This window comes from Coregonus clupeaformis, chromosome 36 (genome assembly GCF_020615455.1).
Source record: "Coregonus clupeaformis isolate EN_2021a chromosome 36, ASM2061545v1, whole genome shotgun sequence".
NCBI classification, from domain to species: Eukaryota; Metazoa; Chordata; class Actinopteri; order Salmoniformes; family Salmonidae; genus Coregonus; species Coregonus clupeaformis.
In genome coordinates, this window is record NC_059227.1 from 29,583,681 (window position 1) to 29,610,654 (window position 26,974).

The window sequence follows — 26,974 nt, forward strand, 5'->3', positions numbered from 1 at the left end:
GGGTGTAGGGACTGATCAGAGCCCGAAGGTACAGAGGTGCCGTTCCCCTCACTGCTCCATAGGCAAGCACCATGGTCTTGTAGCGGATGCGAGCTTCAACTGGAAGCCAGTGGAGTGTGCGGAGGAGGGGGTGACGTGAGAGAACTTGGGAAGGTTGAACACCAGACGGGCTGCGGCATTCTGGATGAGTTGTAGGGGTTTAATGGCACAGGCAGGGAGGCCAGCCAACAGCGAGTTGCAGTAGTCCAGACGGGAGATGACAAGTGCCTGGATTAGGACCTGTGCCGCTTCCTGTGTAAGGCAGGGTCGTACTCTCCGAATGTTGTAGAGCATGAACCTGCAGGAGCGGGTCACCGCCTTGATGTTGGCGGAGAACGACAGGGTGTTGTCCAGGGTCACGCCTAGGCTCTTCGCACTCTGGGAGGAGGACACAGCGGAGTTGTCAACCGTGATGGCGAGATCATGGAACGGGCAGTCCTTCCCCGGGAGGAAGAGCAGCTCCGTCTTGCCAGGGTTCAGCTTGAGGTGGTGATCCGTCATCCATACTGATATGTCTGCCAGACATGCAGAGATGCGATTCGCCACCTGGTTATCAGAAGGGGGAAAGGAGAAGATTAGTTGTGTATCGTCAGCGTAGCAATGATAGGAGAGGCCATGTGAGGATATGACAGAGCCAAGTGACTTGGTGTATAGGGAGAAAAGGAGAGGGCCTAGAACTGAGCCCTGGGGGACACCAGTGGTGAGAGCACGTGGTGCGGAGACAGCTTCTCGCCACGCCACTTGGTAGGAGCGACCGGTCAGGTAGGACGCAATCCAGGAGTGAGCCGCGCCGGAGATGCCCAGCTCGGAGAGGGTGGAGAGGAGGATCTGATGGTTCACAGTATCAAAGGCAGCAGACAGGTCTAGAAGGACAAGAGCAGAGGAGAGAGAGTTAGCTTTATCAGTGCGGAGAGCCTCCGTGACACAGAGAAGAGCAGTCTCAGTTGAATGACCAGTCCTGAAACCTGACTGGTTTGGATCAAGAAGGTCATTCTGAGAGAGATAGCAAGAGAGTTGGCTAAAGACGGCACGCTCAATAGTTTTGGAAAGAAAAGAAAGAAGGGATACTGGTCTGTAGTTGTTGACATCAGTGGGATCGAGTGTTGGTTTCTTGAGAAGGGGGAGCAACTCTCGCTCTCTTGAAGACGGAAGGGACATGGCCAGCGGTCAAGGATGAGTTGATCAGCGAGGTGAGGTAGGGGAGAAGGTCACCGGAGATGGTCTGGAGAAGAGAGGAGGGGATGGGGTCAAGCGGGCAGGTTGTTGGGCGGCCTGCAGTCACAAGTCGCAGGATTTTATCTGGAGAGAGAGGGGAGAAAGAAGTCAAAGCATAGGGTAGGGCAGTGTGAGTAGGACCAGCAGTGTCATTAGACTTAACAAACGAGGATCGAATGTCGTCAACCTTCTTTTCAAAGTGGTTGACGAAGTCATCCACAGAGAGAGAGGAGGGGGGCGGGGGGAGGATTCAGGAGGGAGGAAAATGTGGCAAAGAGCTTCCTAGGGTTAGAGGCAGATGCTTGGAATTTAGAGTGGTAGAAAGTGGCCTTAGCAGCAGAAACAGATGAGGAAAATGTAGAGAGGAGGGAGTGAAAAGATGCCAGGTCGGCAGGGAGTTTAGTTTTCTTCCATTTCCACTCCGCTGCCCGGAGCTCTGTTCTGTGAGCTCGCAATGAGTCATCAAGCCACGGAGCTGGAGGGGAGGACCGAGCCGGCCGGGAGGATAGGGGACACAGAGAGTCAAAGGATGCAGAAAGGGAGGAGAGGAGGGTTGAGGAGGCAGAATCAGGAGATTGGAGGGAGAAGGATTGAGCAGAGGGAAGAGATGATAGGATGGAAGAGGAGAGAGTAGTGGGAGAGAGAGAGCGAAGGTTGCGGCGGCGCATTACCATCTGTGTAGGGGCAGAGTGAGTAGTGTGGGAGGAGAGCGAGAGAGAAAAGGAAACAAAGTAGTGGTCGGAGACATGGAGGGGAGTTGCAGTGAGATTAGTAGAAGAGCAGCATCTAGTAAAGATGAGGTCAAGCGTATTGCCTGCCTTGTGAGTAGGGGGACGGTGAGAGGGTGAGGTCAAAAGAGGAGAGAAGTGGAAAGAAGGAGGCAGAGAGAAATGAGTCAAATGTGGACATAGGGAGGTTGAAATCCCCCAAAACTGTGAGGGGTGAGCCATCCTCAGGAAAGGAACTTATCAAGGCGTCAAGCTCATTGATGAACTCTCCAAGGGAACCTGGAGGGCGATAGATGACAAGGATATTAAGCTTAAATGGGCTAGTGACTGTGACAGCATGGAATTCAAATGAGGAGATAGACAGATGGGTTAGGGGAAAAATTGAGAATGTCCACTTGGGAGAGATGATGATTCCTGTGCCACCACCCCTCTGACCAGATGCTCTCGGGGTATGCGAGAACACATGATCAGACGAGGAGAGAGCAGTAGGAGTAGCAGTGTTTTCAGTGTTAATCCATGTTTCCGTCAGCGCCAGGAAGTCGAGGGACTGGAGATTAGCATAGGCTGGGATGAAGTCAGCTTTGTTGGCAGCAGAACGGCAGTTCCAGAGGCTGCCTGAGACCTGGAACTCCAGGTGTGGGGTGCGTGCAGGGACCACCAGGTTAGAGAGGCAGCAGCCACGCGGTGTGGGGCGTTTGTGTAGCCTGTGCAGAGAGGAGAGAACAGGGATAGGCAGAGGCATAGTTGACAGGCTGTAGCAAATGGCTACAATAATGCAGAGGAGATCGGAATGAAATGAACTAAACATCTGGGACAGTAGAGAGCAGGGCCCTCCTCACCAAAAACTTCTACTTCTAACAACTATAATTGTTTCACTGAACCACCCGAACAAAAACTCTACCAACTTCCACCTTTAGAAATCAGAATTGTTGTGAACCACAGCGGTTCAATGTTTAAAGGAATAGACTCAACCCACTTTATTCAGCTAGCTAACTAAGACACCATAGCTAACTAGCATGCTAGCATCCAAAAACACACAGTTTAGCACCAACACTTGCATCCAAAAACACACAGTTTAGCGCCAACACTTGGTCACAACAAACCACCAATAGTGTGTTAACACACTAAGCAGATAATTCGTGTCCGTGTCTGTTGGCTAGCTAGCAATGGCCACTGTGTTGACCTTGTTTGAAGAACGGCTAGCTAGCTAGCTTCGTGCTACCCCCGGCACCGCCGAACAACAGTCTCCATACTCAGACTCCATCTGAGTCTCCATACTCAGATATTGCTGTGATATCTGAGTATTGCCACTGCTGTTGAATTAGCTGCAACAAATTAATCGGCCGACAGCCATCTGGACCGGGAGAGAGGAGAGAGAAGAAGAGACCTGCGTGACGTGCAGAGCAGTGAAGGAATGACATGACAATGGCTGTTCATGTCCCTCAGAATGTTTATTCAGACATTACATAGGGCGCTTCCATTAGTTAGTTAACTCTCTAAGGGGAGGGTTTCATTGGCTTCCATTGCAGTGAGAATGGTGAATGTAGTAAATGTGATTTGGGAAATTTTTTAATGATGTGGTGTTCCTGTGATTTATCTTATTTCAAGATATTTTTCAAAATATTTGACGGTTAATCGTCTTAAGGTAAAATATTTTGAAATAAGATAAATTACTTGTATTAATAAGCCTATTGTAGGTTAAAATAAGCAAAATTATCTGTCAATGATATTAGATAATTTAGCTTGGTTTGAAAACCCCTCCGCTAATTTTAAGTGAATTATCACTCAATATAAGATATTTAGGTGTAGTCCAGCATGCTCTGGGCCAGACTCCAGACCTATACATACTGACTGGAAGGGGAACTATCTGGTTATTCTGAGAGTGTTTGATAGTCTTGCTCAGGGATGAAAAATAAGAAGATTCTAACTTGAACTTGTTGCTGATGAGTTCATTGGGGTCTGACAATGACACAAATCTCATTAGATTGATTATCAATTTGGAAGGAAGAGTCCAAAATGATTATTGAAAAATCATTTGCAATAAAACACACAGATGTGGAAATCTTTTGCCAAAAATAGATAATGTTCGAAATTGAAACGCCTTTAGATGTATGCTATTCTAAGCCATATGCTTTGTTTCCCCCCTGTGTCCTCCAGAACCCCCGCGGCCTATCGCACCCCCTCAACTGCTGGGTGTGGGGCCCACCTACCTCCTGATCCAGCTCAATGCCAACTCTATATTTGGGGACGGCCCCATCATTCTGAAGGAGGTGGAGTACCGCATGACATCAGGGAGCTGGATCGAGACCCACGCTGTCAACTCCCCTAACTACAAGCTGTGGCACCTGGACCCAGACACAGAGTACGAGATCCGTGTGCTGCTCACCAGACCAGGGGAGGGGGGCACCGGCCAGCCTGGACCACCTCTCATCACCAGGACAAAGTGTGCCGGTAAGTCTCCATCTCCATTTTTCCTTCTTTTCCCGCAATTGTTTTTCATTCTGTATTTTTTCCTCCCTGTTACCTCTCTCCATGTCTCACTGTTCTGTGATATTTGCATACAGATAATTGCCTGGGGCCTTCTTATAAAATATAATTGGAAAAGCCAGGAAAAATAAACAAGGTTTCTGGTGGAGGTAGTGTCATGGCTCTCACTCACCAAGAGTTCCTCTCAGATGTGGGGGGGAGGGGGGGGTTCTAAGGAAATAAACGAACATGCTTTACAGAACAATCCTTTCCCGTATTTACCCTGGGGTCCGTGATGACAAACCTGCGAAAGGTATTCTCATTCATTTCTGCCAGGGCGGCGTGATACCCACACGCTTGGGTTGCCATGGCATCTGTATTAAGCAGCATATCAACAAGGCCGGGACTAGATACAGAAGTTATATGGGGGAGCACGTAGTGGAGCGGTTGTGTTCGGAGAAGGAATCTGAAGATGGAAAGTGGTTATTAAGAATGATGTGGAATGTATGCAGTGTTTCATTACTCTGGGCATTGCCTGTCCATCAGCCTGAGACACTATCCATCTATTCCCCTGCCTGGTGCTCAGGAGTGAATAGACCAGCTGTATTCCCAGATTGACATTCAGAGGGCAGTCTCTGCAGTTTTGCATTTCCTCTTCTTGGCTACTGTCAGGGCGTAGAGGGATATTTTCAGGGGATATAGTCCAGATACAGCCCTGTAGTCTGCTTAGGAGGAGATGTCTACTGTACAGTGCATTCAGAAAGTATTCAGACCCCTTGACTTTACCCACATTTTTTTTACCCTACAGCCTTATTCTAAAATGGATTCAATAGTTTTTCCCCCTCATCAATCTACACACAATGCCCCATAATTACGAAGCAAAATACTGAAATATCGCATTTACATAAGTATTCAGACCCTTTACTCAGTACTTTGTTGAAGCACCTTTGGCAGCGATTACAGCCTTGAGTCTTCTTGATGCTACAAGCTTGGCACACCTGTATTTGGGGAGTTTCTCCCATTCTTCTCTGCAGATCCTCTCAAGCTCTGTCAGTTTGGATGGAGAGCGTCGCTGCACAGCTATTTTCAGCTCTCTCCAGAGATGTTTGATCGGGTTCAAGTCTGGGCTCTGGCTGAGCCACTCAAGGACATTCAGAGACTTGTCCCAATGCCACTCCTGCGTTGTCTTGGCTGTGTGCTTAGGGTCGTTGTCCTGTTGGAAGGTGAACCTTCGCCCCAGTCTGAGGTCCTGAGCGCTCTGGAGCAGATTTTCATCAAGGATCTCTCTGTACTTTGCTCCTTTCATCTTTCCCTCGATCCTGACTAGTCTCCCAGTCCCTGCCACTGAAAAACATCCCCACAGCATGATGCTGCCACCGCCATGCTTCACTGTAGGGATGGTGCCAGGTTTCCTCCAGACGTGACGCTTGGCATTCAGGCCAAAGAGTTCAATCTTGGTTTCATCAGACCAGATAATCATGAGTCCTTTAGGTACCTTTTGGCAAACTCCAAGCGGTCTGTCATGTGCCTTTTACTGAGGAGTGGCTTCCGTCTGGCCACTCTACCATAAAGGCCTGATTGGTGGAATACTGCAGAGATGGTTGTCCTTCTGGAAGGTTCTCCCATCTCCACAGAGGAACTCTGGAGCTCTGTCAGAGTGACCATCGGGTTCTTGGTCACCTCTCTGACCAAGGCCGTTCTCCTCCGATTTCTCAGTTTGGCTGAGCAGCCATCTCTAGGAAGAGTCTTGGTGGTTCCAAATTTCTTCCATTTAAGAATGATGGATGCCACTGTGTTCTTGGGGACCTTCAATGCTGCAGAAATGTTTTGGTACCCTTCCCTAGATCTGTGCCTCGACTCAATCCTGTCACGGAGCTCTACGGACAATTTCTTCGACCTCATGGCTTGGTTTTTTCTCTGACATACACTGCCAAATGTTGGACCTTATATAGACAGGTGTGTGCCTTTCCAAATCATGTCCAATCAATTGAATTTACCACAGGTGGACTCCAATCAAGTTGTTGAAACATCTCAAGGATGATCAATGGAAACAGGATGCACCTGAGCTCAATTTCGAGTCTCATAGCAAAGAGTCTGAATACTTACAGTGAGGGAAAAAAGTATTTGATCCCCTGCTGATTTTGTACGTTTGCCCACTGACAAAGAAATGATCAGTCTATAATTTTAATGGTAGGTTTATTTGAACAGTGAGAGACAGAATAACAACAAAAAAAACCAGAAAAACGCATGTCAAAAATGTTATAAATTGATTTGCATTTTAATGAGGGAAATAAGTATTTGACCCCCTCTCAATCAGAAAGATTTCTGGCTCCCAGGTGTCTTTTATACAGGTAACGAGCTGAGATTAGGAGCACACTCTTAAAGGGAGTGCTCCTAATCTCAGTTTGTTACCTGTATAAAAGACACTTGTCCACAAAAGCAATCAATCAATCAGATTCCAAACTCTCCACCATGGCCAAGACCAAAGAGCTCTCCAAGGATGTCAGGGACAAGATTGTAGACCTACACAAGGCTGGAATGGGCTACAAGACCATCGCCAAGCAGCTTGGTGAGAAGGTGACAACAGTTGGTGCGATTATTCACAAATGGAAGAAACACATAAAAAACTGTCAATCTCCCTCGGCCTGGGGCTCCATGCAAGATCTCACCTCGTGGAGTTGCAATGATCATGACAACGGTGAGGAATCAGCCCAGAACTACACAGGAGTATCTTGTCAATGATCTCAAGGCAGCTGGGACCATAGTCACCAAGAAAACAATTGGTAACACACTACGCCGTGAAGGACTGAAATCCTGCAGCGCCCACAAGGTACCCCTGCTCAAGAAAGCACATATACAGGGCCGTCTGAAGTTTGCCAATGAACATCTGAATGATTCAGAGGATAACTGGGTGAAAGTGTTGTGGTCAGATGAGACCAAAATGGAGCTCTTTGGCATCAACTCAACTCGTCGTGTTTGGAGGAGGAGGAATGCTGCCTATGACCCCAAGAACACCATCCCCTCCATCAAACATGGAGGTGGAAACATTATGCTTTGGGGGTGTTTTTCTGCTAAGGGGACAGGACAACTTCACCACAACAAAGGGACGATGGACGGGGCCATGTACCGTCAAATCTTGGGTGAGAACCTCCTTCCCTCAGCCAGGGCATTGAAAATCGGTCGTGGATGGGTATTCCAGCATGACAATGACCCAAAACACACAGCCAAGGCAACAAAGGAGTGGCTCAAGAAGAAGCACATTAAGGTCCTGGAGTGGCCTAGCCAGTCTCCAGACCTTAATCCCATAGAAAATCTGTGGAGGGAGCTGAAAGTTCAAGTTGCCAAACGTCAGCCTCGAAACCTTAATGACTTGGAGAAGATCTGCAAAGAGGAGTGGGACAAAATCCCTCCTGAGATGTGTGCAAACCTGGTGGCCAACTACAAGAAACGTCTGACCTCTGTGATTGCCAACAAGGGTTTTGCCACGAAGTACAGTGGGGAAAAAAAGTATTTAGTCAGCCACCAATTGTGCAAGTTCTCCCACTTAAAAAGATGAGAGAGGCCTGTAATTTTCATCATACTTATTTTCCACCATAATTTGCAAATAAATTCATTAAAAATCCTACAATGTGATTTTCTGGATTTTTTTTCCTCAATTTGTCTGTCATAGTTGACGTGTACCTATGATGAAAAGTACAGGCCTCTCTCATCTTTTTAAGTGGGAGAACTTGCACAATTGGTGGCTGACTAAATACTTTTTTCCCCCCACTGTACTAAGTCATGTTTTGCAGAGGGGTCAACTACTTATTTCCCTCATTAAAATGCAAATCAATGTATAACATTTTTGACATGCGTTTTTCTGGATTTTGTTGTTGTTATTCTGTCTCTCACTGTTCAAATAAACCTACCATTAAAATGATAGACTGATCATGTCTTTGTCAGTGGGCAAACGTACAAAATCAGCTGGGGATCAAATACTTTTTTCCCTCTGTATGTAAATAAGGTATTTCTGTTTTTTATTTTTTAATACATTTGCAAAAATTTCTAAAAACTTGTTTTCGCTTTGTCATTATGGGGTATTGTGTGTAGATTGATGAGGGGAAAAAAATAATTTCGGCAATTTCAGAATAAGGCTGTAACGTAACAAAGTGTGGAAAAAGTCAAGGGGTCTGAATACTTTCCTGCTTTCATCCATCATAGCCAATCATGTAATCATCTTCTCCTTGACCAAGTGAATTATGCTCTGCCCATGGAATTGGCAGGATTGTATTATACTGTATGTTTACGGTAATACAGTAAGCTTTTATATAATATCTTCCTTTTCACCTTAGTTTTTCCTAAATCTCACTGCACTCTCCCACCTTGCAAAAAAGGTGGGATTAGTTTGAAAAATTATTTCAATATTTTGGTAGTCAGACCCTGATATCCACAGCAAAAGGCATCCTCGGTGACTAGATAGTACATTTGAGAGATGTAGGCACCAAACGTCTGTGTGGTCACAGCAGACACATTTTGATTACTGGGCTTAAAGAGGCAAGCCTAAATTCAAATCTTAGTCTAATATATACAAACAGGATATATCGCTCAGGTATTTTTATTATGTCCTATATGTATGCCATAGAGGCTTTTATATTAGACCCCTAAGATTCCTTTGAGATTAATAGTTGAATTTAAATACGATTTTAATGTCATAGTAACGCATCATTTCAGCTTCATGTTTTCCAGCTAGTACCTGGAATCAAGTTGAATGATTGGAAGACGTCATTAGGGATGTTGTGCAAAAGTAACATCATGGGTGACAATCGAATAGTGTGTATCTTACGTGACAGGGGACAGAGGAAGCAGGACATCCTGTTTTCTATCTGAAGCACAAATATTAAGCATCTGAGCATCGTCCTCCCAATCCCGGAATGGGTGCAGTGAGCAAGTGCAGGCCAAGAATGGCAAACGGTGCCCCTGCGATGTATTATGTACATCTTCGCCTACAAAAATAAAATCAACTTCCTGTCGCATTGTTTAACCTTTTTCTGTGAACTTCAGTTTATTTTCACTCGCAGTGCGTTACTATTATGATAAGGGAAAAAAGGACAATGAAAATGACATGGGTTCCTGGGTAGCAGAGAGGCGGGGTGGCCCACAGTCAATCTTACGTTTCCTGATTTGCAGGGTGAGCGAACGCATTATGAAAATGCTCAAGGCAATCCTCTCTCCAGAGAGTTTGCGTTTGTATTTGTATTTATATTTTTTTGCATGCTCCCCATGTGATTTATTTCTTTAAAATGTCAAGCCATTTCAGCAAAATAACGTATTGATAATTTTCGCTGTGAAGTGAAAGCTAATAAGTGCTGGTGCGTGTTCCTGCCACCATCTATTGCTGTATAGACTTCACGTTCCAGATATTTCTCTTTCCCCACCATTATGTGTAATTGTATTGTAGCAGTGTGAAAATGGGTAGGTCCATTAGTGTCTGGTTGATTTTATGGGGGTGGCATTCATACCATGTTGTCATGTGTCCCAGCACATTAAACAGATGTCATGCATCACCATGGTTCCCACCTGTACTTAATTCCCCCTGACTGCCTGAGACCACATAAACTAACCTGCAAGTCCCCCGTTTTCCTGCCATAAGCACTGCCAAGAAGAGAAAAGTGGAGTTTCGGCTTGCCTGGTGACATCACCAAGCGGTAAGTAAGTTAATAGACCAAAAACAAAGATAGTTCCAAACCTCTCTGCCAATAACCGCAATTTTTTTTGTTTTCCCCTCCCCACATTAAAGACCACTCCCAGACAATCCTAGCAAAATTATTGCTCTGAAGTTTTTTGCTAAAAAGCTATTTCTGTTTCTTTTTGATAATTTTAATGGAGAACTATTACAGTAAGGTACTTAATTGTTACCCAGAAATGATTTGATATTGCTATAAAAATGGCTGCATTGGGACTTTAAAGAATACATTCAACTGGAGATTTGAAGTATAAGATATAACTCATCATCATAAGCTCATGTTGAGCTATGAAGTTTAGGTTACTCAATGTGTCCCATGATTGGTAGAGTGAGCAGAGGCTTCATTGGACCAGTTTCTTATTGAAAGGACAGTTTCAGCAGTCCACCTCACTCTATGCTCCAAGGACCTAATGTGGTTTCCATACCACTGCCTGCTCAAAAAACTCCTAAGCTGGAAATTAGATAGTCTATAATGAAATGAACAGACCACTCGGTTTCAAATGCCCTGTGGAGGTTTCACCGGAGAGTGTCGAAATGTTGTCGCCTTTTAAATTAAAACAGGAAACACCGTATTGAGTGTAGAGGAAGTAGTATCGTTTTTAAGTTGACACTTGCACTAGAACAGTTTCCTGCATGACAGGCAGGGGAAATTAATGCTCTTAGTACGCTAATGCACCATACGGCTTTGATTCGCCTGTATTCATGCATTTGTACTTGCACTCAGCCACCCTAAAAACGCGGGGGGGGTTCTAAACTAACATATGGAATTGTTTTAAGATGGTCATACCAAGGATCATTTCTATTTGATTTTCAATTTTAATACCCCTTAAGGTATAAAAAAAATATATATATATTTTTGAATGGAACATTGAATTTGGCATTACTGCTATTAGCCAATAGAAACGCATTGAATAACATATTCACTACTACAACAAAATCCAGAAAAACGCATGTCAAAAATGTTATACATTGATTTGCATTTTAATGAGGGAAATAAGTATTTGACCCCTCTGCAAAACATGACTTAGTACAGTGGGGGGGAAAAGTATTTAGTCAGCCACCAATTGTGCAAGTTCTACCACTTAAAAAGATGAGAGAGGCCTGTAATTTTCATCATAGGTACACGTCAACTATGACAGACAAAATGAGAAAAAAAAATCCAGAAAATCACATTGTAGGATTTTTTATGAATTTATTTGCAAATTATGGTGGAAAATAAGTATTTGGTCACCTACAAACAAGCAAGATTTCTGGCTCTCACAGACCTGTAACTTCTTATTTAAGAGGCTCCTCTGTCCTCCACTCGTTACCTGTATTAATGGCACCTGTTTGAACTTGTTATCAGTATAAAATACACCTGTCCACAACCTCAAACAGTCACACTCCAAACTCCACTATGACCAAGACCAAAGAGCTGTCAAAGGACACCAGAAACAAAATTGTAGACCTGCACCAGGCTGGGAAGACTGAATCTGCAATAGGTAAGCAGCTTGGTTTGAAGAAATCGACTGTGGGAGCAATTATTAGGAAATGGAAGACACACAAGACCACTGATAATCTCCCTCGATCTGGGGCTCCACGCAAGATATCACCCCGTGGGGTCAAAATGATCACAAGAACGGTGAGAAAAAATCCCAGAACCACACGGGGGGACCTAGTGAATGACCTGCAGAGAGCTGGGACCAAAATAACAAAGCCTACCATCAGTAACACACTACGCCGCCAGGGACTCAAATCCTGCAGTGCGAGACATATCCCCCTGCTTAAGCCAGTACATGTCCAGGCCCGTCTGAAGTTTGCTAGAGTGCATTTGGATGATCCAGAAGAGGATTGGGAGAATGTCATATGGTCAGATGAAACCAAAATATAACTTTTTGGTAAAAACTCAACTTGTCGTGTTTGGAGGACAAAGAATGCTGAGTTGCATCCAAAGAACACCATACCTACTGTGAAGCATGGGGGTGGAAACATCATGCTTTGGGGCTGTTTTTCTGCAAAGGGACCAGGACGACTGATCCGTGTAAAGGAAAGAATGAATGGGGCCATGTATCGTGAGATTTTGAGTGAAAACCTCCTTCCATCAGCAAGGGCATTGAAGATGAAACGTGGCTGGGTCTTTCAGCATGACAATGATCCCAAACACACCACCCAGGCAACGAAGGAGTAGCTTCGTAAGAACCATTTCAAGGTCCTGGAGTGGCCTAGCCAGTCTCCAGATCTCAACCCCATAGAAAATCTTTGGAGGGAGTTGAAAGTCCGTGTTGCCCAGTGACAGCCCCAAAACATCACTGCTCTAGAGGAGATCTGCATGGAGGAATGGGCCAAAATACCAGCAACACTGTGTGAAAACCTTGTGAAGACTTACAGAAAACGTTTGACCTGTGTCATTGCCAACAAAGGGTATAAAACAAAGTATTGAGAAACTTTTGTTATTGACCAAATACTTATTTTCCACCATCATTTGCAAATAAATTCATTAAAAATCCTACAATGCGATTTTCTGAGAAAAAAACTCTCATTTTGTCTGTCATAGTTGACGTGTACCTATGATGAAAATTACAGGCCTCTCTCATATTTTTAAGTGGGAGAACTTGCACAATTGGTGGCTGACTAAATACTTTTTTCCCCCACTGTAGTCCAAAAAGAATGGAGAACGCCATCTTGTTCGTGAGAGTCTCATCTTTCAATAGATTGGTCATCATACCGTTCGGATGCTACAGATGTTTTTGTGAGAAGACCAATTTTCGGGATGTCTCATGGTCTGACAAACACGTCTCTAGCTCTGCCACCTTTTACCACAGATGTGGATGGGCGATATTGGCACATGCGGTGGATTGAGATGCAGCCCATGCAGCCCATCTCTAGCTTAAACAGACAGATTTTGATGGGGATTTTTATTATTATGTTAATTAGATTTCCGGCTAATTTTAGGCTAAGTTAATGGTTCTACATGTCTGAACAAGTTGTGTTTTCAGAGCATCACATGCTAGTATAATCTCTTGAAGCCAGTTCAAAAAGCAAATGTATCTGCAGCAACACCAGCTAGCGCACTGCTTGGTCCTCAGCCATTTACATTAGCCTCACTCCTCCAGATAGATGAGTCATGGGCTTCAGTAATATCACCCTTAACTTTGAAGCGTATTGGGATGGAGGTGTTTCAACACCACTCCTCCAGTGTTTTCTCCAAGGACCTCAGTCAGTCTGATAGTCGGGACGTCACGCCCGTGGCAAGACACCATTCCAATTAGTAAAGGTAATAGAGGACCACGAGTGGCTGACCATCATATTGCTGATTACACAGAAAAAAAAGTGTACTAAATGACCTCTCTGGGCTGACGTTTGCAGTGGCAGGCATTTTATTGAGGCAATTTCAATGAAGTCATCGGCAGCCCTTCAGATGAACAGTAGAGCCAATAACAGCCTAAGTAGAGCCGAGGTCAGCAGTTCAAGCTGGCCTGTGGAGCTGAAATGAACGCATTCATTCAGGAATTTTTCACTTTTCGCTAATGTGTTGCCAAGGTGTTCGATTTGGTGTATGCTTTCGCTAATTGTCAGCATCTATTTGCTGAAAACCGAATGGAACGGCAATTAGGAGTCTCACAACAAACATTCTCACCACAATGGCCGTGTTTAGTGATGCAGTTAGGGTTATTTCCTCTCAGGTGCAAACACACAAGCCTCCACCCCCATATGAACATTGACTTTCCACACATTATCAATGCACAGTCTTAGATATTGATTTTGTTGGGGCCCTGCAGCCACAAATACTATTAAGGGATCTAATTTTATCTGGCAATGATTATTCGAGTTCTGCATTCATTTCAAAGACCCTTAAAGCAATAGAGATTAGTTTGTTTTGCCGTGTGGATGATTGTTCCTGGAAAACGGTCATGGTGATTATGGCCCCCATTGATGTTATTAACACCCTGGAGTACACTGGGATTAATACTATTGATTTAGGTACTCAGTCTGTACTCTCCACCTTTTGAAAATAACCACACACATACACACCCACAGCTGTACATGTTACTACTGCTCTACCTCAGAGGGACTAGTGCTTCTATAAGGATTAATCCCTATAACATTAGCTTATCTGTTGCCCCTGACTCTGCCTGTAGTGAGACTGACACCACTGGTGGTGGGGTCATCCGTGGGCCAGGGGAAGCTTTCACACTGTATCATCCTCCCAGAATACCCAGAAGTTCTAAAAGGCACTGGAAGCTGAGATTGGGATATTTATGTAATAAATGTACACAATGATACAGTATCAGAATGTGAGAGAGAGAAACAGTGAGACCCACTGTGTGTGGAATGATCAAAACATATTAGTCGTTGTACTGTAGTAATATTAATAATAGTTGGTCGTTGTCCTAGTGGTAGCAGTCACATTTGGGATCATACTCTAGAGTATGTGTTGGAGTACAGCATGTATTGGTATGACTCCCTACTGGAATATGATATTTTTGGGAGAGGAAATGCATTCCAACTGCCAAATTAGTTTGATAAATGACTGTCAAGCAATGAATGGCAAGGGACAGGGAGTTGGTAGATGACTTTCCTTACCTCAGGCGCTTCCAGAGAGTCTCCCGTGATAGGCATGGCATTACTCTTTCCACCCCAACATGGGAGTCAAAGAAATGGGAGGCTGAGCGGGTGGAAGATGAATCATAAGGAATGTTGTTCAGACATTTTGACAATCCACACCGGACTGCTGAAGCATGGACTCTGATGTATTATTTAATGCTTCGCATGGGTGGTAAATAGAGTTCCCTCCCTGTGTGTTACATCTAATATTTCATACCATACAGTGAGGGAAAAAAGTATTTGATCCCCTGCTGATTTTGTACGTTTGCACACTGACAAAGAAATTATCAGTCTATAATTTTAATGGTAGGTTTATTTGAACAGTGAGAGACAGAATAACAACAAAAAAATCCAGAAAAACGCATGTCAAAAATGTTATAAATTGATTTGCATTTTAATGAGGGAAATAAGTATTTGACCCCCTCTCAATCAGAAAGATTTCTGGCCCCCAGGTGTCTTTTATACAGGTAACGAGCTGAGATTAGGAGCACACTCTTAAAGGGAGTGCTGCTAATCTCAGTTTGTTACCTGTATAAAAGACACCTGTTCACAGAAGCAATCAATCAATCAATCAGATTACAAACTCTCCACCATGGCCAAGACCAAAGAGCTCTCCAAGGATGTCAGGGACAAGATTGTAGACCTACACAAGGCTGGAATGGGCTACAAGACCATCGCCAAGCAGCTTGATGAGAAGGTTACAACAGTTGGTGCGATTATTCACAAATGGAAGAAACACAAAATAACTGTCAATCTCCCTCGGCCTGGGGCTCCATGCAAGATCTCACCTCGTGGAGTTGCAATGATCATGAGAACGGTGAGGAATCAGCCCAGAACTACACGGGAGGATCTTGTCAATGATCTCAAGGCAGCTGGGACCATAGTCACCAAGAAAACAATTGGTAACACATTACGCCATGAAGGACTGAAATCCTGCAGCGCCCGCAAGGTTTCCCTGCTCAAGAAAGCACATATACATGTCCGTCTGAAGTTTGCCAATGAACATCTGAATGATTCAGAGGAGAACTGGGTGAAAGTGTTGTGGTCAGATGAGACCAAAATAGAGCTCTTTGGCATGAACTCAACTCGCCGTGTTTGGAGGAGGAGGAATGCTGCCTATGACCCCAAGAACACCATCCCCACCGTCAAACATGGAGGTGGAAACATTATGCTTTGGGGATGTTTTTCTGCTAAGGGGACAGGACAACATCACTGCATCAAAGGAACGATGGACGGGGCCATATACCGTCAAATCTTGGGTGAGAACCTCCTTCCCTCAGCCAGGGCATTGAAAATGGGTTGTGGATGGGTATTCCAGCATGACAATGACCCAAAACACACGGCCAAGGCAACAAAGGAGTGCCTCAAGAAGAAGCACATTAAGGTCCTGGAGTGGCCTAGCCAGTCTCCAGACCTTAATCCCATAGAAAATCTGTGGAGGGAGCTGAAGGTTCGAGTTGCCAAACGTCAGCCTCGAAACCTTAATGTCTTGGAGAAGATCTGCAAAGAGGAGTGGGACAAAATCCCTCCTGAGATGTGTGCAAACCTGGTGGCCAACTACAAGAAACGTCTGACCTCTGTGATTGCCAACAAGGGTTTTGCCACCAAGTAATAAATCATGTTTTGCAGAGGGGTCAAATACTTATTTCCCTCATTAAAATGCAAATCAATTTATAACATTTTTGACATGCGTTTTTTCTGGATTTTTTTGTTGTTATTCTGTCTCTCACTGTTCAAATAAACCTACCATTAAAATTATAGACTGATCATTTCTTTGTCAGTGGGCAAACTTACAAAATCAGCAGGGGATCAAATACTTTTTTCCCTCACTGTACATAACTCAGGCCCGGCATAAAAACAAGTCCATCCTTATATTGTGGTTAAACTCAAATATGCTAATTGATAAAAAAACATTATATATATATAAAAATATTTTTTTTAAGGTATAATCTTCGTAAATTATATCATAGGTAGGACTGGTGGAGTTATGTCGCACATGCAGCTAACAAAAACATATGGAGATGTCTGCTCTACCCAAAATTACAACCAAATAATTGCAGCATTACCGCAAAATGGAAGAGGAAAGTGGAAGGGGGAAAAAGTAAGGAACTTGTCTGTCGGCCCTGCATTAAAGAACATAATTGGTTAAAGAAAATTGTGATCAATAAAAAAGTATACTAGTTTAATTTAAGGACCAAAGGATTGACAGCCGTCCCATATAGATTGCAAAATAGTTGGGAAGAGATTTTTGACGTACCGATTTCATGGCAGTGTTTATGAACTGATACGCAAAACGACGCCGGATTCAAAACTTTGAATTTTTCAATTTAAATTATTATACAACATTCTTGCTACCAATGGAATGTTATTTATAAGGGGGATACAATCTTCCCAGCTCTGCAGATTTTGCTGCGAAGAGACAAAATCATTAGATCATTTGTTTTGGTACTGTCCATTTGTAGCTTGTTTTTGGACACAGGTCCAGGAATGGCTGAAGGATTGCAATATTTACCTGGAGCTAACCCTGCAGATAGCACTACTGGGTGATCTGAAAAGTCATAGTCAATCGATCAATAATATAATAATACTTTTAGCAAAAATGTTTATTTTCATTTTACAATCTGTAGAAACAATGAGAATAGAAGGGTTCAGAACTTTTCTAAAACATCACAGTACAGTTGAAAAATATATAGCAAATAGAAATCCAATATGGATGGTGTTAAGAGATAGATGAAAAATGTTGAATGGAGTTGAAAGATGGGACTAATAACAACTAACGACAACTAATAACAACAAGATAACTAATGTAAAGCATACTGTGTCCATAATAAGTATATAGGTTATAGGTTGAGAGCTTTTGTGAAAGAGCACAGTTAGAAAGATATGGCATATAGAAGCAAACCGGATGGACATCATGAAAATGATCGGAGGTTGAGGGTAGAGGAAGTTCAGGAGTAAAAACAAACAAAATATAATTATTGTAGAATTGACTGTGTCCATAAAATGTATATAGTATGTATAAGCTGGAAGTAGAGGCCTAAGCATTGTTGTTCACTAGTTTACTCTAATTAGGGAAGGGGTGGTGGGGTTGGAAAGTAATAAAGGGAAATCTATTTTTAAAAAGGATGTACAGTTGAAGTCAGAAGTTTACATACACCTAGGTTGGAGTCATTAAAACTACTATGACTAGGTCTACAATTTTATCTCTGATGTCCTTACACAGCTCTCTGGTCTTGGCCATTGTGGAGAGGTTGGAGTCTGTTTGATTGAGTCTGTGGACAGGTGTCTTTTATACAGGTAACGAGTTCAAACAGGTGCAGTTAATACAGGTAATGAGTGGAGAACAGGAGGGCTTCTTAAAGAAAAACTAACAGGTCTGTGAGAGCTGGAATTCTTACTGGTTGGTAGGTGATCAAATACTTATGTCATGCAATAAAATGCAAATTAATTACTTAAAAATCATACAATGTGATTTTCTGGATTTCTGTTTTAGATTCCGTCTCTCACAGTTGAAGTGTACCTATGATAAAAATTACAGACCTCTACATGCTTTGTAAGTAGGAAAACCTGCAAAATCGGCAGTGTATCAAATACTTGTTCTCCCCACTGTATATATATATATATATACATACATACACACACACACACACACACACACACACACACACACACACACACACACACACACACACAACATACATACATACATCCACACACATATATATATATATATATATACATATACATACACACATAAAGTTGAAGTCGGAAGTTTACATACACCTTAGCCAAATACATTTAAACTCAGTTTTTCACAATTCCTGACATTTAATCCTAGTAAAAATTCCCTGTCTTTGGTCAGTTAGGATTACCACTTTATTTTAAGAATGTGAAATGTCAGAATAATAGTAGAGAGAATGATTTATTTCAGCTTTTATTTCTTTCATCACATTCCCAGTGGGTCAGAAGTTTACATACACTCAATTAGTATTTGGTAGCATTGCCATTAAATTGTTTAACTTGGGTCAAACGTTGCGGGTAGCCTTCCACAAGCTTCCCACAATAAGTTGGGTGAATTTTGGCCCATTCCTCCTGACAGAGCTGGTGTAACTGAGTCAGGATTGTAGGCCTCCTTGCTCGCACACGCTTTTTCTGTTCTGCCCACAAATGTTCTATAGGATTGAGGTCAGGTCTTTGTGATGTGTATACAGTGGGGGGGAAAAGTATTTAGTCAGCCACCAATTGTGCAAGTTCTCCCACTTAAAAAGATGAGAGAGGCCTGTAATTTTCATCATAGGTACACGTCCACAACCTCAAACAGTCACACTCCAAACTCCACTATGGCCAAGACCAAAGAGCTGTCAAAGGACACCAGAAACAAAATTGTAGACCTGCACCAGGCTGGGAAGACTGAATCTGCAATAGGTAAGCAGCTTGGTTTGAAGAAATCAACTGTGGGAGCAATTATTAGGAAATGGAAGACATACAAGACCACTGATAATCTCCCTCGATCTGGGGCTCCACGCAAGATCTCACCCCGTGGGGTCAAAAATGATCACAAAATCCCAGAACCACACGGGGGGACCTAGTGAATGACCTGCAGAGAGCTGGGACCAAATTAACAAAGCCTACCATCAGTAACACACTACGCCGCCAGGGACTCAAATCCTGCAGTGCAAGACGTGTCCCCCTGCTTAAGCCAGTACATGTCCAGGCCCGTCTGAAGTTTGCTAGAGTGCATTTGGATGATCCAGAAGAGGATTGGGAGAACGTTTAGGTAAAAACTCAACTCGTCGTGTTTGGAGGACAAAGAATGCTGAGTTGCATCCAAAGAACACCATACCTACTGTGAAGCATGGGGGTGGAAACATCATGCTTTGGGGCTGTTTTTCTGCAAAGGGACCAGGACGACTGATCCGTGTAAAGGAAAGAATGAATGGGGCCATGTATCGTGAGATTTTGAGTGAAAACCTCCTTCCATCAGCAAGGGCATTGAAGATGAAACGTGGCTGGGTCTTTCAGCATGACAATGATCCCAAACACACCGCCCGGGCAACGAAGGAGTGGCTTCGTAAGAAGCATTTCAAGGTCCTGGAGTGGCCTAGCCAGTCTCCAGATCTCAACCCCATAGAAAATCTTTGGAGGGAGTTGAAAGTCCGTGTTGCCCAGCGACAGCCCCAAAACATCACTGCTCTAGAGGAGATCTGCATGGAGGAATGGGCCAAAATACCAGCAACAGTGTGTGAAAACCTTGTGAAGACTTACAGAAAACGTTTGACCTGTGTCATTGCCAACAAAGGGTATATAAGAAAGTATTGAGAAACTTTTGTTATTGACCAAATACTTACTTTCCACCATCATTTGCAAATAAATTCATTAAAAATGTGATTTTCTGGATTTTTTCTTCTCATTTTGTCTGTCATAGTTGACGTGTACCTATGATGAAAATTACAGGCCTCTCTCATCTTTTTAAGTGGGAGAAATTGCACAATTGGAGGCTGACTAAATACTTTTTTTCTGTATATATATCCACATAATTTTCCTTCCTCATGATGCCATCTATTTTGTGATGTGCAGCAGTCCCTCCTGCAGAAAAGCACCACCACTGCATGATGCTGCCACCCCCGTGCTTCACGGTTGGGATGGTGTTCTTTAGCTTGCAAGCTCCCCCCTTTTTCCTTCAAACATAACGATGGTCTTTGATGGTCAAACAATTATATTTTTGTTTCATCAGACCAGATGACATTTCTCCAAAAAGTACGATCTTTGTCCCCATGTGCAGTTGCAAACCGTAGTCTGGCTTTTCTATGGCGGTTTTGGAGCAGTGGCTTCTTCCTTGCTGAGCAGCCTTTCAGGTTATGTCAATATAGGACTCATTTTACTGTGGATATAGATACTTTGTACCTGTTTCCTCCAGCGTCTTCACAAGGTCCTTTGCTGTTGTTCTGGGATTGATTTGCACTTTTCGCACCAAAGTACGTTCATCTCTAAGAGACAGAACGCGTCTCCTTCCTGAGTGGTATGACGGCTGCGTGGTCCCATGGTGTTTATACTTGCGTACTATTGTTTGTACAGATGAACGTGGTACCTTCAGGCATTTGGAAATTGCTCCCAAGGATGAACCAGACTTGTGGAGGTCTACACATTATTTTCTGAGATCTTGACTGATTTCTTTTGATTTTCCCATGATGTCAAGGAAAGAGGCACTGAGTTTGAAGGTAGGCCTTGAAATACATCCACAGGTACACCTCCAATTGACTCAAATTATGTCAATTAGCCTATCAGAAGCTTCTAAAGCAATGACATCATTTTCTGGAATTTTCCAAGCTGTTTAAAGGCACAGTCAACTTGGTGTATGTAAACTTCTGACCCACTGGAATTGTGATAGAGTGAATTATAAGTGAAATCATCTGTCTGTAAACAATTGTTGGAAAAATTACTTGTGTCATGCACAAAGTAGATATCCTAACCGACTTGCCAAAACTATAGTTTATTAACAAGACATTTGTGGAGTGGTTGGAAAACAAGTTTTAATGACTCCAACCTAACTGTATGTAAACTTCCGACTTCAACTGTATACGTATATGTATTTATATGTATGTACAGTGAGGGAAAAAAGTATTTGATCCCCTGCTGATTTTGTAAGTTTGCCCACTGACAAAGAAATGATCAGTCTATAATTTTAATGGTAGGTTTATTTGAACAGTGAGAGACAGAATAACAACAACAAAATCCAGAAAAACGCTTGTCAAAAATGTTATACATTGATTTGCATTTTAATGAGGGAAATAAGTATTTGACCCCTCTGCAAAACATGACTTAGTACTTGGTGGCAAAACCCTTATTGGCAATCACAGAGGTCAGACGTTTCTTGTAGTTGGCCACCAGGTTTGCACACATCTCAGGAGGGATTTTGTTCCACTCCTCTTTGCAGATCTTCTCCAAGTCATTAAGGTTTCGAGGCTGACGTTTGGCAACTCAAACCTTCAGCTCCCTCCACAGATTTTCTATGGGATTAAGGTCTGGAGACTGGCTAGGCCACTCCAGGACCTTAATGTGCTTCTTCTTGAGGCACTCCTTTGTTGCCTTGGCTGTGTGTTTTGGGTCATTGTCATGCTGGAATACCCATCCACTACCCATTTTCAGTGCCCTGACTGAGGGAAGGAGGTTCTCACCCAAGATTTGACGGTACATGGCCCCGTCCATCGTCCCTTTGATGCGGTGAAGTTTGATGCGGTGAAAAACACTCCCAAAGCATAATGTTTCTACCTCCATGTTTGACGGTGGGGATGGTGTTCTTGGGGTCATAGGCAGCATTCCTCTTCCTCCAAACACGGCGAGTTGAGTTGATGCCAAATAGCTCGATTTTGGTCTCATCTGACCACAACACTTTCACCCAGTTCTCCTCTGAATCATTCAGATGTTCATTGGCAAACTTCAGACGGGCCTGTATATGTGCTTTCTTGAGCAGGGGGACCTTGCGGGTGCTGCAGGATTTCAGTCCTTCACGGCGTAGTGTGTTACCAATTGTTTTCTTGGTGACTATGGTCCCAGCTGCCTTGAGATCATTGACAAGATCCTCCCGTGTAGTTCTGGGCTGATTCCTCACCGTTCTCATGATCATTGCAACTTCACGAGGTGAGATCTTGCATGGAGCCCCAGGCCGAGGGAGATTGACAAGTCTTTTGTGTTTCTTAATCGCACCAACTGTTGTCACCTTCTCACCAAGCTGCTTGGCGATGGTGTTGTAGCCCATTCCAGCCTTGTGTAGTCTACAATCTTGTCCCTGACATCCTTGGAGAGCTCTTTGGTCTTGGCCATGGTGGAGAGTTTGGAATCTGATTGATTGATTGCTTCTGTGGACAGGTGTCTTTTATACAGGTAACAAACTGAGATTAGGAGCACTCCCTTTAAGAGTGTGCTCCTAATCTCAGCTCGTTACCTGTATAAAAGACACCTGGGAGCCAGAAATCTTTCTGATTGAGAGGGGGTCAAATTCTTATTTCCCTCATTAAAATGCAAATCAATTTATAACATTTTTGACATGCATTTTTCTGGATTTTTTTGTTGTTATTCTGTCTCTCACTGTTCAAATAAACCTACCATTAAAATTATAGACTGATCATTTCTTTGTCAGTGGGCAAACGTACAAAATCAGCAGGGGATCAAATACTTTTTTCCCTCACTGTACACTATTGAATGATTTTGTGCTTTTGTTGAAAGAATAATATGCAATGTTATTGTCTCAGCTAGAATAATTCACATTCACACGCTGTACCAAACAATTGACATGGAAGGAGCTAGTGAATAGCAGTTCTAATGATGAGACAATTGATTGTTTGGTATTGATTAGGTGTCGAGAGACAAACATCTCAACATTTCAATCCAAATATTGATTGTCTTGTTGCCTTTTCCAACAAAAAGAAAGTATGATTTTATTCTGTCTACTTTCACCACGTACATACATTCATATCTGAGCAAATTAAATTGTATTATTGGTGATACAGACCCTTCTTTGGATTCCCATTATGACAGGTGGTTATCCTCAGAAAGCCTCTTTTTGAATAGTTAAATTGCAGGGAAGCTCTTTATTCTCTCTCCCTGCCATAGGAGCATGCCTGGGAGTTATCACTCATTCTTGTGAAATAACTACAGTCATTCCACCGTGTGTCTGTCCACAAATATATAAAGCTGAGCAATTGTCCCAACGCCCTGCGGCAGCCTGCCCAACTATCTCATCTTTCCAGGCTGAGGCCTTTTAAATAGGCGGTAGTAATGAATTGCCAGGGATGGCCCTGGCTCTATGGTGCACTGCGCAGCGTGCCGAGGCCTCCCTAACGGCGGTATGCGTGGCGGTGTTGTGGAGTAGATAAAGGCGATTAGTGATTCATGTTTGTTCAACAGTTAGGCCCTGTGCCTTCTGCAGCATAAACAAGACTTGTCAGTGGGACCACAGATCCTTTCAACAAACATTATGAAGTTGCTCGGATTATCTGTATGTGAGAGGGAAATGTTATTTAAATGTAAATGACTTCTCTCTTTTTTTGCTCCGTTCAGGAAGATTTTTGTGATCCAGCCGCACATTGTTCGCTCATTGTTCGCTCAAAAACAGGATCCATCTCATTACTCCGGATGTGATGAACACAGTGCTGCTTTTCATGTGAATCATAAATAGTAATGAATGTCAATACCTCTATGATATTGTGCAGAAACATGTATGTGCCTCATACACCAGTTGCCAGAATAATAGGACATGTATTATTGAATGTAGGATGCTAAATCATTACTACCCAGAACTTCCTCATAAAACCATTACTCTGCATATTGTTTTGACTGCCTGTCCGTGAACTGTGATAGATTTGTTTGTCCTTAATGATATTTATTCCCTTTCCCTCATTACCTACAGTATAATCCACCTGTACTAGATCTAAGGATGTGTGTTTACTCTACTCCTTTAGACTGCTTATCAGCTTCCTCACAGGCTCTGCAATATGAATTTCAAACAAGGAAAAGGGGACAAACGTGTGGCTTGTTGAGCTTTAGTACCTGGCGATTTCTTGGTCTCCTCCCACCTCTTCCCTCTCTTTTTCTCGCTCTCTCTCTCTCTCTCGCTCTCTCTTCTCCACCCTCCCTCTGGCTCTTTCTCCCACTCTCATTCTGTCTTCCTCCGACTGCTGCAGTTTCAGTACAATTAAAGATCACAGGAATATAGACTTGTAGTTAGAGAATTTCCATTCCAGTGTAAATGAAACTCTACTCATCTACCATTCTGCTGTGGTTAATACCATACAACATCAATATGCTCTGTAAGATAAGGTACTAGCTATAGGTAACTGCCAAAATAATGGAAACAGCAACATAAAGTGTCTTAATAAGGCATTGGGCCACCAAGAGCCGCCAGAACAGCTTCAGTGCGCCTTGGCATTGATTCTGCAAGTGTCTGGAACTCTATTGGAGGGATGTGACACCATTCTTCCATGACAAATTCCATAATTTGGTGTTTTGTTGATGGTGGAGGAAAAAGCTGTCTCAGGCGCCGCTCCAGACTCTCCCATAAGTGTTCAATTGGGTTGAGAACTGGTGACACACACACACCCTTTTAAACCTCATATGCTCCTTTGAGACCCCTCTTTCAAAGTCACTGAGATCTCTTCTTCTAGCCATGGTAGCCAAAATAATGGGCAACTGGGCATTTTTATACATGACCCTAAGCATGAATGGATGTTAATTGCTTAATTACCGCAGGAACCACACCTGTGTGAAAGCACCTGCTTTCAATATACTTTGCATCCCTCATTTACTCAAGTGTTTCCTTTATTCTGGCAGTTACAGTACCTGTACTTGTTTGGGACTTGGTTGTCTGAGGTGAGATGCAATGTACAGTAGGTAATTCCATTCATCAGATTGACTCTACATAGACTATAGTTATCCCTCCACATAATACATTAGTACTCACTTAGCCCCCATAGTCATCCATCACATTCGAGATTAATAAAAGATGACAGAGATAGAACGCGCTGCCCTCCCTAACATTTTGCTCTTGCCAACGTTGGGTAATCTGTGCCTGGGCTTGTTTTAAGGATTTATCTGGTTCCTTTCTCCCAGTGATTTGTGGTGATGCTGTTTATATAGGGATGTATGGATCACTCAGCCTCCTGTGTAAATGGCATTGCCGCGTTTGGGAATAGACCTCATATTTCACAGCTAACAGTCTTACTGTACCGGCTATTGTTAAACTACTACACCCATTATCAGCCACGGTCAAAGAGGGACCTGCTCTCCTTAATGGGTGGAAGTGCATGGAGGAATGTGTATGGATAGTGACAGTGGAGCAGCTTTCTGCTTGTCCCGGGGCTGTAAACCTCCTCAGAAGGCATTAGATTAATTGTCAGTGACTTGGAAGTAGCGAGTCTAGCGACTGCTGTGTTTTGAATGGCTGGGCACTGTGACTTAATATGTACAAACATTTCACATCCACTCCGTAGTAGTGTAGTTTGTCAGGTCGTATGCCCGACGCAAGCAAAAAGGGATGTGCGTGTAATCAAAACACATGAGGTGGCCATGTCTTCACAGCAGCATGCCGAATACCCCTCCAAACATTTATTTAGAGTACATAAGCACGCAGGCACGCACAAACACACTGAACTACTGTAGTTCACTGAAATCTCAGACCGTGAAAGTTATGTGTAGCCTGGATGCAGTTTCAGTCTACCTTTTTTTAATATAAAAAACACAGATAATTAATTACTGGTGGAAATGAATATGCAGATTGAAGTTCAGTTAATTTCAAATGCAAAACTGAAATATGACTTTTAAAAAAATCTCCTATCAGGCTACAGTATATAGAGTATGTTCTTCATTAGATCTCTCATAATAGTTTCCATGTTTGAAGGTGTAGTACCAAACGGTGCTCTTATTTCCAGCTCCATCCAGAGAACGCCCTGCTCTGACTCTGTTCATTGAAAATCTTTGTTCGGTACAGAAGATCACAAAGATGAAAATCATATCCGCCCCCTCCCTCAATACAATTGTCTCTAGTGCTAGTGGTAACTGTGTGTGTAATTGATACAAGAATGACACACACAGCGTTTCATTTCCCTGGTGGGAATGGTGAGAATTAGTTATTTTATTATTATATTTTCTACAAGGAGTTTTTTTTTTTAAATTTCTTCTCCTGAAGAAGTGATTTATTCATTTCTGAGGAGAATAAAAGGTGAAATATAATCAAGTTTGGGATGGACTGGGAGGTTAGTCTGAATGGTGGCGATCCCGGCCCCTGGAAATGGCTTACACAGAAAATGGATGGCAAATTGGTTGATTGCAGGTAAAGGAAATCTTGTGTCATCATAGTGACCACTGTCAGCACGGCAACAAAATGATTACGGTCTCCTCCTCCTCTACTCCGCAAGTTTGGGATAAACAAGTCTATTTAAAAAGCAGTCCACATTTTGAAAACACATGCATATTCAAATCTGAAGCAATGATCACACATCATGTTAGCGTTTGTGGATAAAATAGTTCATGGTTAGTGAAGGGTGAGATATTTCCACACAGTGTAGGCTATGTGGTTGATTATGACCCAGGGAGAAGCAGCCCTGATTGGGCTCTCCAGCCATAGGGCCATGGTAGAAGCAGGAACAGACGTTCTCCATCTGGATGTGGGATATTGCTGACAGAAGATTAGTATTCTAGGACCACCATTTACTGTATGTCCGATGTG

At 43.1% G+C, this 26,974-nt stretch overlaps 1 protein-coding gene across 18 annotated transcripts in view; it reads left to right on the forward strand.

Moving 5' to 3' along the window:
- Positions 1–26,974, forward strand: part of LOC121552070 (receptor-type tyrosine-protein phosphatase kappa) — a 188,570-nt gene that overhangs the window by 97,160 nt on the left and 64,436 nt on the right. For all 18 annotated transcript variants that reach the window (XM_041864742.2, XM_041864741.2, XM_041864747.2 and 15 more), the window contains one exon: positions 4,140–4,433. In XM_041864742.2, the coding sequence (XP_041720676.1) occupies positions 4,140–4,433 (294 nt within the window). The remainder of the gene's footprint in view (positions 1–4,139; positions 4,434–26,974) is intronic.